We start from the raw sequence: 13,024 nt of genomic DNA, 5'->3' as shown, positions 1-13,024 counted from the left end.
TAGCTTGTAGCTGTTTTGTTTCATGTAGAACTGTTCTTAATTTTGGTAAGTGAACCATAAACACTAGTTTCCAGGGGTTTTGTTTCAAGTAGAACTGTTCTGAACTTTGGTAAAAGAGCCATAAATATTATAGTTTCACGTATAACCAATGACAATGTGTTCAAGTCGATTTTGACAAAGCGTTCAAGTCGATCGTAAACACTGTTGTAGAACAAAAGTACCCAGTCATGAGACATGACTTATTCCACGTTATCTAACAATTAAAATCTCCCAAAATCTTCAACTGAATCTCCAGCATGCTGTATACTCAGGATTTCCTAAATGGGACAATTTTTTTTTTTTTTTTGCCTTTGCGTGATTCTAGCATATATCGCCACGGTGAGCTCAAGTTTTATATACGTGCAAAGTACAATAGCACAAGTTGAATCTTCACTCCTTGGTGGTCTGTGTTGCTTTAATTACGATAAATTACTTGGCGACTTGGCCTCATGTGCATTGGAATCAATAATGTTGAGGTCAGCCTTAGAGGTGGTATCTCAAAAAGTACTGTATGTGTTCAGCTCTATTTTTGTATACATACAGTAAGCAGAGTAACACGAGCGCGTTGTTTCAATGTTCATGCCTTGCATACGTGTTAATTACCGTAAATTACTAAATTCATTGCCTTTGCCTTCATGTATATGTAACAAGGGTAAAGATAGAAGTTTAAAGGCACAAGGTACATGTAAGGCCGTAAAGAAAAGATGTAGAAAGTAAAGACAAAACGGAAGAACAAAGGGTAAAGGCTATAGCGTAAAGACGGGTAAAACAAAAGTCTTAAGCACAAAGTTAGATTGCAGATATAAAGATAGATGGTAAAGGCAAAACGCAACGGCTGAAGGTTAAATACAGAAGAGTGAAAGCTGCAGTATAAAGGCACAAGGTAAAGATTGAAGGTTAAAGAAAGAGGACTAAAAGCAGACTGGTAAAGCATATAAGGCTGAAGCAGACAGATAACGACAGACGGGTAAATGCGGATAGACAACGATAAAGACAGCTGGCCAGTTGTGGTAAAGTTAAGCCAAGTTTAAATCTTAATACCAGTCTCATTCGAACATAAACTAAATGGTAAACTAAAGTTAAAACCAGACTTAAGTTCTATCACACTTTTGAACAATTGCATGAGCTTTACAAATTAAAACTGACAATGAGAGCAGACGGCTACATAAAGGAGGCCAAGACAAAAGGGTAAAGACTAAAGGGCAAGGCAGATTGTAAATAAAGAAGACAGAACGGTAAAGCATGAAGGGAAAAGGGTAAGGGTATAATGACAAGAAAGGAGTGTGAATACAGACATGACGGAAGTGTGAAGGCCGAAGACTACATACACGGCAATTTGGTCGGTACTTTCCTGTGACCATTGCGTTTTTACTCTGCTTTACAGCGGCCATGTTCACAGCCTTTCTGTGCGTCGGTCTTCTCCGGACCCTAGCTCTCATGTTCGTGGAGGTACAGAATGTATATGACACCTCCGCCTCACGTGCGTCCCTGATGTTCACGTGTTTCTGGATAGCCTTCAGCCTCTCGGGTTCGTCTCCTTAGAAGTTTTGCTCTAGAAATCTTCAAATGTTTCACAGAGTAATGCAGGTTGTCATATAACTGTAACGTTTGATTGTAATAATTTTAAAACTGCTAATGCTGAAGTCAGCACCTATAATTTATTTATTTATTTGACTGATGGTTTACGCCGTACTTAAGAATATTTCACTTATAATATGGCGGCCAGAATTATGATGCGAGGAAACTGGGCAGAGCCCGCGGCAAACCCACGACCATCCGCACGTTGTCGACAGACCATTCCACGTACGGGCGGAGAGGAAGCCAGCATGAGCTGGACTTGAACTCACAGCGACCGCATTGGTGGGAGGTCTCCTGGGTCAATGTGCCGCGCTGGCGCGCTAACTACATCGGCCACGGAGGCCCTCAACACCTGTAAACATGATAATTTGATAGGATAATGTTACAATGCAACATACTCCAAGAATTGTGTAAAAGTGTTGGAGTTAACTTTACATGAAAAACTCTATCCTTCCTCCATCCCCCATTATTCGTGCATTAATGTTGTACCGTGTCAGTTACATTTCAGGTGTAAGTAAGAATGAATTAATGAATGAATCAAAGAATGAATGAATGGGGCTTAACGTCGTATTTAACAATTTGTCAGTCATATGACGAGTGTCTTCGTGTGACAAAGCGACTCCATGCCACCAATGTCCTGCCACCACTGAAGTATCATGCCGAAGACACCAGACATGACACCCCACTCAGTTACATGATACTGACAACGAGCCAACCGGTCCTGTTTTCTTTCTCTAATCTCTCAGTGCTGAGCGCCAAGCCAAACAGTAACACGTACCAGTTTTAAAGTTTTTGGTATTGAAGTTTAAGAGTGCGATTACATATTTTAATTCTTCACTTTTTATCCTCGTGGTTTTTGTGCAGTATTATGTATATGACATGCTTTCAATAATGACAGGCTGTTCCATTGATCTCTGCTATATAGTTATAGTTTTGGCTTCAGGTTTGTTGGTCAACGCGTTCCTGGGGGATATTTTCCGCGAGGGTCCACTGGTGATTGCGGCGGGATTGCTGGCATCAGCGGGTCACCTGACAGCATCGTTAGCCAATAGTGCGGAGCTTATAATCTTCCCACTCGGCCTGTGTTCTGGTAAGATGCTTTGCTGGCATTATCTGGATTAGGCCACGAATCAGCTATACTCTTATAGGTTACATGATCGTGTTGATATACATCCATATCTATTGATTTATTTCTTTATTTCTTTACTTGATTGGTGTTTTACGCTGTACGCGTACTCAAGAATATTTCACTTATACGACGGCGGCCAGCATTATGGTGGAAGGAAACCGGGTAGAGCCCGAGGGAAGCCCACGACCATCCGCAGGTTGCTGAGAGACCTTCCCACGTACAGCCGCGCTAACCAAGTGAGCCACGGAGGACCCTCATTTATTTATTTATTTCATTGGCGTTACTCCGTACTCAACAATATTTCACTAATACGACGGCGGCCAGCATTATAGTGGGAGTTCAATATTTATGTAGTAAATTTGTCAACTTCAGACCCAAAAATACATATCCCCTAACGTTGACGTTGTGACCTTGGTACAGCGTATAATCTCCAGCGGTGGGTATAGCAGGGTACAAATTTATTGTGTATTGACAGCTTATAATGTCTGTATATCAGTATTATCCAACCACCACCCCAGCACTCTTCATTTCAGAGGCAAATGTTGGACCCATTTGTTGCGAATGTGCTTGTGACAGCAGGCCTTACCTCATTGTCACATGTTTATAGTACTGCTTGTAGAACAGAATCCAATCCGATGACGTCAGATATGACAGCCACTGTGTCACACATCCAATCCGATGACGTCAGATATGACAGCCACTCGTTCACATTTACCAGCCACTCCCTGGCCAGTGGGGCCTGTTTGGTCTATCCCTTCACGCTGAGCTCCAGGCAATAATGCACCAAGTTATTTTATTTATTTGATTGGAGTTATATACAGAATATGTCACGACGGGCAGCATTATGGTGGGAGGAAACAGGACAGGGCTTGGAGAAAACCTACGACTATCCGCAGATTGTCGGCCGACCTTCCTACGTACGACCATAGAGAAAGCCAGTATGAGCTGGACTAGAAACTCACAGCAATCGCAATGGTGAGAGGCTCCTGTGTTATTATGCTGCGGTAGATACCTAAAAGCTATAGTTATCTCTTTTTAATGCTAAAATCTTATTCTTTTATTATCTTACCTGGGATAAATTTGCTTTGATATCAACTCCAGTACTCTAGTCACATAACCAAATAGAGTGCTGATGATTGGCTCAGAGCTGTGATATCACTGCAAAACTATTAATATATCCTTGTAATTAACTGATGAATACTGTGTTGTCTTCGGACAGGTGCCGCCATGACGATCGGGCTGGGCGGATGTATTACCGCCCTCGGTCGCCATTTTAAAACCCGTCTGCCTGTGGTAACGAGTCTAACCTTAGCTGGTTCAGCACTGGCGGGCTTCGTTCTACCGCCGTTGATTCTGACTCTCTTGGAGAAATACGGCAACCACGGAGCGCTCTTGATCCTGAGCGGTTTAACCCTAAATCTTGTCGTCACGGGAGCTTTACTGGGCACGAACGAGAGAGTTGGGACTTCTCAAAAGCAGGAGTTAGTGAAAAAAGAACCTGACCCACCAGTCTTCACCGTTCTACAGGCTCACGGAAGTTCAGCAAAAACTCAGGTGAATTTCGGTGACTTGAAAGACAATGGCGCCACTCAGAGCACAAGCAGAAGGAGAGCGCCGAAGAGGAGCGGAATCAGGGCGTTTCTGCTGAAGAAACGCCGCGGGAGAGAAACGATTAGCCACAAGCAGATTTTAAACGTGGCTCTCTGCAAGTCCCCTCTCTTTGTCATCTACCAGTTCTTCACTTTGTTGGCTGTTATGTCGTGTAACGTTTCCCAACAGTACCTGGCTGCGAATGCCGAGGATGTCGGTTTCACGAACGTCCAAGCTGCATACCTGCTGTCAATCATCGGAGCTTGTGATCTGATTGGTCGCGTCGCCTTTGGTGTCCTCTGCCACCTGGGTTGGTTTGAACGTTACAAAATCTTCATGGTGTCCCAGCTGGTGCTTGGGACGGCCATGATTGTGACACCGTTCATCCAAACAGTGGAACTCCAGGGTATATTCTGCGCTGTCGTCGGTCTCCAGATAGGCGTTTTCTACCCAGCAATTCCCGTCACACTCGACGACTTTTTCGGCCGGCAAAATCTCTACAAATCCATAGGCATCAACCAGTGTGTCCAAGGAATTGGATCCTTGATCGCTTCATTTTATACAGGTACAGATAACATAATTGACCTGTATAATATTTTGTGTTTACCATTTGCAAGGTTTCGGTGACCATCCTCTACATCCTCGTCGCCCAAATCATCATAGCTTCTAATATTGCTTTGCTTCTCACCTATGTACATGTATGTTCGCGATCAAATATTTTTTATTTTCTTTTTCCTCTGCGCCTAAATGTTGTTGTTGCTGCTACAACATTTAGACCTACCTGTAATTTCTTAATTCTTTGCTGGTTTGTGTCGAGCATCGGCTTGGAAAATGATCTTGTGATTATTGACCTAGGACGCCGATTATAGTTGACGGATGTACTACGAATTTTTGCTTCGATGCTTACATTATTGAACTAAGTCCCGACACCCTATGAAATCGCCTACTTCAATACACAATATGAAATTTTGTGTGGTGAACACAATATGGTAACATTACTTAGACTGGCATAAATCAGGTATGAGCATTTGCCCATTCAACCCCCACACTCTCGTCCCTACTCTGGTCGTTAATCTGTCGTACATGGAAAGGTCTGTTAGCAACCTGCGGAGGGTCGTGGATTTCCCGCGGGTTCTACCCGGTTTCCTCACACCATATTGCTGGCCGTTGTCATATAATTGAAATTTTCTTGAGTACCGAAACAGCATTAAACAATTAATCTGGATTTTGGTGCAAGACTAACTGATCTCAAGCGTGGACCCCTTGCAACGTTTTCATGTTATTGCTTGTTAAAAACCACAAAAAAATGTTTTGTGAAATTTTAGACCGGTGGCGTCTGATAAATTGTAATCATCACCATTGCATTATTTTACCTAATTATGCTTGAGTCATGGTGCTACGGCTGGAGGAGGGGGGGGGGGGGGGGGGCGGCGTGTAATTTGTTACTTTTTAGGCATTTTCATGAACAGATAGAATATAGCCCTATAACTGCCGTAAGTTGACAAAGGGCTGTATTTCCCCTGTTACATGTGACCATTTGCCCAAATACCACACTGTTGTCGCTGCTCTGGTTTTGCTAGTCTTTTATATCTGCTGTCCATTACAGGGTACCTGCGGGACTTAACCGGCTCCTACACTCTCGCATTCGTCGTGTCAGGGTCCTCGTCTGTTTTGGCCAGCGCTGTGCTGTCAGGAGTAGCACTGACTCGGAGGGCAACACACAGAAAGACAATGGATATAACCGTCACGGGCTCCAGAGAATTGGTCTCGCAGAGCCTCGTATTATCTCGTGTTACCTGGCGTCCAGAGAGCAGCCATGTCACGGACCAGAAAAAAATATCAGGATACATCAATGACATACAATTTACACAACTGCATGAACTTTGATTGGCTGTGTGCCGATTGAGTTGCACTAAGACATTTTCCTGTTTGCTAAGTCAAAAAAAAAAAACAGAAAAAAAACATGTGGAGAAAATTGGCGTGGCGAAAGAATAGTTTTGCTCGCAAGTCATACAGTTCACGTTATGCTACCTACAGCACTTTTGTTCCGAAATATTGAACAACGCCGAGGTTACTGGGGTCACGGTGATGAGGCAGGAAGTGATGTCAGAAAACACAAACAATCCGTTTAACCTTTCTTTCTAGTAATACCGAACGTAGTGAGACGAGGACGAAGACCGAACCGAGCGTACAGAAGCCTCTAGGTAACGTGTAAGCTTTTTTTCGTATTTGTGAGTCACGTTAAGTTTGGCCACCGAACTTCCGGTTTTTATGATAGCTGCCATGTTGAAAGTGATGAAAGTGTCATCAGCACCTGAATCTAACAATTATCAGCCCTGCACGCTTATGATTTTCACAGCCGTAAAACATACAGTCATCATTAATACTTTAAACACCGTTTTCTTTCTCGGCCACTCTCAATAGAAATTGGCGTAAGAGCCCAAAGGCGAAGATGCGAAGAACTTCATCGTCGAGGCATCAGCGATGGGCTCAATTTTGAATACTTAGATTACAGGTGTTTTTTTATAATAAAATACTAACTGAATTTCAACATAATTTCAGACAAATGTCTTGGTTTTCTCCCGTCATAATGCAAGCCATTGTCGTAGTCAAACACCCTTTGGTACAGCGTAAAACTCCAATCAAATCAAAAACAAACATCCACCCATTATATAATCAGTATAAATAATATACATGTATTTAATTTTATTACAAACTTGTTTTCATCTCCTACTTCCTGTTCCTTTCTCTTTGTTTGTTTAAGTTTTTGAGCCATATGCATTACAGATTTGAAATCAAATAACAAATAATTATATATTACTAGTAGTTATAACTTAAATAATAAAATCTTTTTGAAGTGTTTACACTCTTGTTTATGTCGCATTGTCTGCATGGCCTGAGGTTGCAATGTTCTCTCTATAAACTTTTTTGTTAAATGCATATATTTTGCACATGCATCGAATTAAATGGGGTTCTTTTTGTTTAATTCTTTTTTAGCTACTTGTGCAATTGTTTTTTTATGCCGTACATAAAAATTGCTCTCTTATATGGTGACGTTCAATTTTATCAGTAGATGAAACTAGATATAGAACCTGGAGAAAACAATTCACCAAACTCCCTAGATAGCTTACCTTATCACTTTGTATTGTGAATTAGACCTTTAAAGCAGTTACCTGCCAATACAGTCTGTTAGAAAGTCTTTTACACTTTTTGCAGCACATTCTTCAATTTTATTCATAGTTCACGTATGCTCTCTTTATCTAAAGATAAATATTAACGTACAAATTAAGGGGATATCACAGTCCGTTGAGGCAGATCCTTCTCATCCAACTTATCTAGATACGGAACCATTTCATGAAATTGTGCGGAGATTTCCCTTTCAGTATATTACACCCATGCAGTGTATGCGTTGAAATCAGGAAATGAGCACGACGATAAAGCGACGCCATGTTAGTTTTAACAAATCAGAAGCCAGTTATTTATACATCCCTAGAACTCAGCTGTTTCCGCTGACGTCAACCGAAGACTGTTTCGCTTTTCGGCCACGTGCGAGTTAGGGCACAAGTGACGTCACATCGTGCTTCTGGTTTCTCCAATATGGCGTATCCCATGGCCTTGTAACAGTTCCAGATTTAAATGGTTGATTTATAAAGCTACCATGTATAAGCACGTCAGAAAACATGGCCGTAGTCATTTAGCTTTCTCTCTGTCCCTTTTACTATCCCTCTTACGAGGTTATATCCTTTCAACAAAGATTGTGTTTTGGTAGAAGAATTAACGGTGGAGTGGAGAAGTGATGGTCAGGATTGGTCAAAAATATCCATCAACTTTTATTTTCATATGTTTGTATGCTTGGGGTTTTACGTCATACTTAAGAATTTTTCAGCCATTTGACGACAACATATAACGTGTCTTCTTGTGGCAGTTGCTGGCGTCACTGATGGAGCACATCGAAGACACCATGCAGACATGACACCCCACCCATTCACATTACACTGACACCGGACAAACCAGTCCTGTTTCCTTGCCCTAACCTCTCAGCATTGAGGACCAAGCGAGGTAGCAATAAATTACAATGTACCACAAGTCTTTGGCATGAACCCATCCGGGTTTGATCGCGGTTTCAGGACTTCGAGGCGGATGCTCTACATGTCAAGATTAGTCCACCGAAGCGGTCTCAATTATTATCATACTATTAAATCTAAAAATCATATACCATCGTGGTTGTGTAAGATATCACAACCGGTGGAAATGAAAAATATAAATGATTCCGATCAACGATGCAACGAGTATATGGATGACCCTGGTACATGTACATGTATGTGAGCCCGTAGGTACAAGAGACGTGAAACGCCAACGTCAGACGTCTTACGACCTGTTCCGTAGCCATGGATACTACACGTGCGTGTCCACCTTCTCTCTTACCTCACCGTGTCAGTCAGTGTATGGTTAATAATTACCCCCTAGACACGCCCATTTGCAAGAATACTTACTTTACTATCAAACCAACACTTAGTCAACACTACAAACGATCTAATAGTTTAGTCTGAAAATGATTTCTTTGTTTACAAAAAAAAGTTGTTGTTAAAACGAACAAGAACTGTGAATGATTTCATTTATTATATTGTTTACATTTGGTGATGGCATCTTTCATGAAAAAGGCCTATACTTAATTATATCCGACAGATATTCGTGTGTATTAATATTTAGAAAAATGAATTAAGTTCAATTCGTATTAGGTTTGGCTTGGTCTATTTCTATCCCTCTTCCAAATTGTGCATAAGTGACGTGAGTCATTTCCATCGGTTGATATCTATTTGCTCAATATTGCCTTTGCTCATGAGACGCTGGCGTTTCTTGTCAAACAGTATGACCTCTTTATGGTTCTCTATTTTGGCGTCACTCAGCTGCCTCTGGACGCTGGGGAAATCCATGAAACTCTCCTTCTGCTGAAGCTGCCGCCGCTCAGCGCGTAACTGCGCGCGCTTGCGCAGCAGCTCGCGGTAGTACACAGCGCCATCTGTGTACGGGACAAGCAGTGGCACTTTGTTCTCCAGGAAGAGTCGCGTGATCTGACGTAACTGCACGTGCTGGCTGGGAGGTCGTGAGCCGAGACTCGCTTTCACCGAAGGATGACTGAAGTCCGCATTTGCGGCAAACTTTCCGGGACTTTTGCTGTGGGATTTGCTGCTGGCCTTCAAACGATTGATTAACGTGGACAGCACAGAGACCTTCTTGCCTTGTTCGGAGGACATTCGGATCTTCAGTTTTTTCTCTGTCCACCAGCGCATAAACTCTAGCGTGTGCGGATTCTTGCGGATGATTTGCCTTTCCAGAGCCTTGGTGGATATATAGTACACTTCACATTCAGACGTGCATTTCACGGTAAACAGATAGGTTGTAAGCCCAGTGAGGTATTCCAGATCTCCCAGTACCTCTCCAGAGCGCACGAAGCAAAGGTCGATGGCTCTGTCAAAACTTTTCCTTTCAGCGGCGACGTAACCGTCGATTCTGCGCAGTGCGACTGCGTCTGAAATATGAGGCAGAGGGATACTGTCCTGGTTACGTCCCCGACTGGAGGCCGAAAAAGTCAACCTTCTCTCCACGCTGAAAAATAAAATCAGGACCTCAGTTGTTATAAAGCCGAGTAAAGTAGGAAACAAGTCGAGGAATAGAGTATTGTACATTTCAATAAAACTAGCTGTAGGTACTGACAAAATCACTGAATAGAGTACCCAGCATAGATGAATACGACTAAGTGAACACGGCAAGTTACTACATGTATAAAAATTTGACATCCACATGGCAGCTAACAGATGGCGCCGTGTAATTTTGTATTCACAACCAAACTAGTGATGTAAAACATTGCCGAACCTGGGCTCAGATTGGCTAATGTAGGTTCACAGTATGGCTACGCTCGAGAGAGGTTCATGTAGAACTTGTATTTGTTTTTCCATCTATGGATATTTCTTAACAAAAAAATCATAAAAGAATTAAAATGGATTTCAATAGCGACAATCAGCCATAGACTTTCATTTCCAGTATAACCGCTTTGCACTAAGGTTACAAAACGAGCCTAACCGAAGATGATTTCAATAGGGGAGTTTCGAGGTGGAACTCTTTTATCACCAAAGGTAAAGAACAGTCCTACTGTGTCATGTGAATGGTGACGGGTGCTAGGCAACCTTGTAGACATTAATTTACTGATCACCTGTTTCCCCCTTTTCTGTAGGCACAAATGACACCTCTTTCCTTTAGGATCTTCTCAAGTTCACAAAAATTCTGATTGCCAATCTACTCTATCATTCCTCCACTCTAAACTACTTTTTATGACACTTTTTTCAGACACCCATGTTATTGTGAATGTGATCAGATATAGTTGCTTAACATTTTTGACAGGTTACATGATACAGTTGGACTTTTTCTAGCTTCAGCGATAAAAGAGTTGGAACTCGAAATTCCCTTATTGCCTTGAAAAACATATTCTAGACATATCTACCGAGAAGTGGGGCCAAATCTGTCTATCATGTAAAAATGGTTAAAGGTCAAATCCAAGGTTACAGGTCTTACATTTTGGGTTTCTCTTTTTCCTCCTCCTCTTCATCGATGTCCATTTTAATGGCGGCGTTAGGATGATAAAGGACCTCACTGCACAGCTGTTTCCTGTGGCGACTTGGATCCGTGCTTATCCGGGCTTCCCCGCTGAGGACCCAACCCATGCATATCATTACTTGTAGTTATTTTGTTTATTTATTATGGTCTCACCGAATTTCCTCCCTTGAAGTCGCATTCCCGTTTAAATGATGCGTTTTCATGGGGGTGAGGGTTGTAGTTAGGTGCAATGTCAAAATATGACTACTGATGTTGAGATAATGATGTTACCTGACGATAGGTTGATGTTACGTGATGTCATGTTGATGGTGAAGATAATGAGGTTACCTGATGATGAAGATGATGATGTTACCTGATCGTGAGATGATGATGTTACCTAATAATGAGATGTTGATGTTACCTGATGTTGAGATGTTGATGTCCTGATGATGAGATGTTGATATTACCTGATGGTGAGATGTAAATGTTACCTGTTGATGAGATGTTGATGTTACCTGATGATGAGATGTTGATATTACCTGATGTCGAGATGTTGATGTCCTGATGATGAGATGTTGATATTACCTGATGTTGAGATGTTGATGTCCTGATGATGAGATGTTGATATTACCTGATGGTGAGATGTAAATGTTACCTGTTGATGAGATGTTGATGTTACCTGATGATGAGATGTTGCCTGATGGTGAGACGTTGATGTTACTTGATGGTAAACAGATGATGTTATCTTATAATGCGGCCTTTTTTTACCTGCTGATGAGATATCAGTGTTACAGTATGAGATGATGATGTTACCTGATGATGAAATATTGATGTTACCTGATGTGATGTTGATGTTTCCGTTTGATGAGATGAGATGTTACCTGATCATGAGATGATCATGTTACACCGCGCTGAAGATGTTGATGTTACCTGATGATGAAATCATGGTGTTACCTGATCATGAGATGATGTTACCTGATCATGAGATGTTGATGTTACACTACACCGTGATGAAAATGATGTTACCTTATGGTGAGATGATGATTTTACCTGATGATATGTTGATGTTACCTCGTGATGAGATGTAAGTGTTACCCGTTAATGAGATAATGATATTATCTGATGGTGATATGATGATGTTACCTACTAATGTGATGATGATGTTACTTGGTGATGAGATGTTGATGTTACCTGGTGATGAGATGTTGATGTTATCTTATGAGATAATGAAGTTACATGATAATGTGATAAGGATGTTACCTGATGGTGAGACGTTGATGTTACCTGATGATTAGACATTGATGTTACCAGATGGCGAGATGTTGATGTTACTTGATGGAGAGATGTTGATGTTACCAGAAAATGTAATGTTGATGTTACCTAATGGTGAGATGTTGATGTTACCTGACGATGACATGATATTACCTGATGATGAGATGTTAATGTTACCTGATGATGAAAGGATGGAGTTACCTGATGGTGAAAGAATGATGTTACCTGATGATGAAAGGATGATATTACCTGATGATGAGATGTTGATGTTACCTGATGATGAGATGATGCTACCTGATGATGAGATGTTGATATTACCTGACTATGAAGATCAGGAGGCCAGCGGCGCTGTTTTGTGTGATGATATCCTCTCCCAGACCGAAAACTTGATGTTCCAATAAAACCTGTAACTGGTGACAGCATTTCTCGTGCAGATGCCGGAAGAACGGGTGGGTGGTCACGAAGTTATGACGGCGTTCGAATTCGATGTTCTGCTGTAGCTACATACAACAAAGATACAAACAAACCTTATTCTTATTCCAGATTATACCAACAAAGCCGATGACAAAACAACACAAACACGTGACGTCATCAGTTTATGCGTGACATGTGGTTCTCCACATAAAGCAGTTATGGTGGCGGTCGAATTCGATGTTCTGTTGTATCTAGAAATAAGACAGATACAAACAAAACTTTGCTTTTCTTAAACTGCCTTATGCCACCAAAGCGGACGTCGAAAAAACATTCTACAGTTATTTCCATTTTAATATATGATATAGAAAATTGTACATAAAATATATATAGACCAAGAGTCTTTAAATAGTG

At 41.5% G+C, this 13,024-nt stretch overlaps 2 protein-coding genes across 2 annotated transcripts; both read left to right on the top strand.

The window, feature by feature from the left end:
- The first annotated feature begins 2,508 nt into the window (after positions 1–2,508).
- LOC135479373 (monocarboxylate transporter 12-B-like) lies at positions 2,509–6,223 on the top strand. Its single transcript, XM_064759198.1, has 3 exons — positions 2,509–2,707; positions 3,966–4,901; positions 5,943–6,223. Exons 1-3 carry the CDS (start codon positions 2,509–2,511, stop codon positions 6,221–6,223), a joined length of 1,416 nt encoding a protein of 471 aa, XP_064615268.1.
- Positions 6,224–11,844: 5,621 nt separating this feature from the next.
- LOC135479372 (beta-casein-like) lies at positions 11,845–12,600 on the top strand. The gene is made up of 2 exons (XM_064759197.1): positions 11,845–11,959; positions 12,239–12,600. The coding sequence occupies exons 1-2, from the start codon at positions 11,845–11,847 to the stop codon at positions 12,598–12,600; spliced, it is 477 nt and encodes a 158-aa protein (XP_064615267.1).
- The last annotated feature ends 424 nt before the right edge of the window (positions 12,601–13,024 follow it).

Source organism: Liolophura sinensis, chromosome 12 (genome assembly GCF_032854445.1).
Source record: "Liolophura sinensis isolate JHLJ2023 chromosome 12, CUHK_Ljap_v2, whole genome shotgun sequence".
Taxonomy (NCBI): domain Eukaryota; kingdom Metazoa; phylum Mollusca; class Polyplacophora; order Chitonida; family Chitonidae; genus Liolophura; species Liolophura sinensis.
The sequence above is the reverse complement of the archived record's forward strand: the minus strand, read 5'-3'. Positions and strand labels throughout refer to the sequence as shown.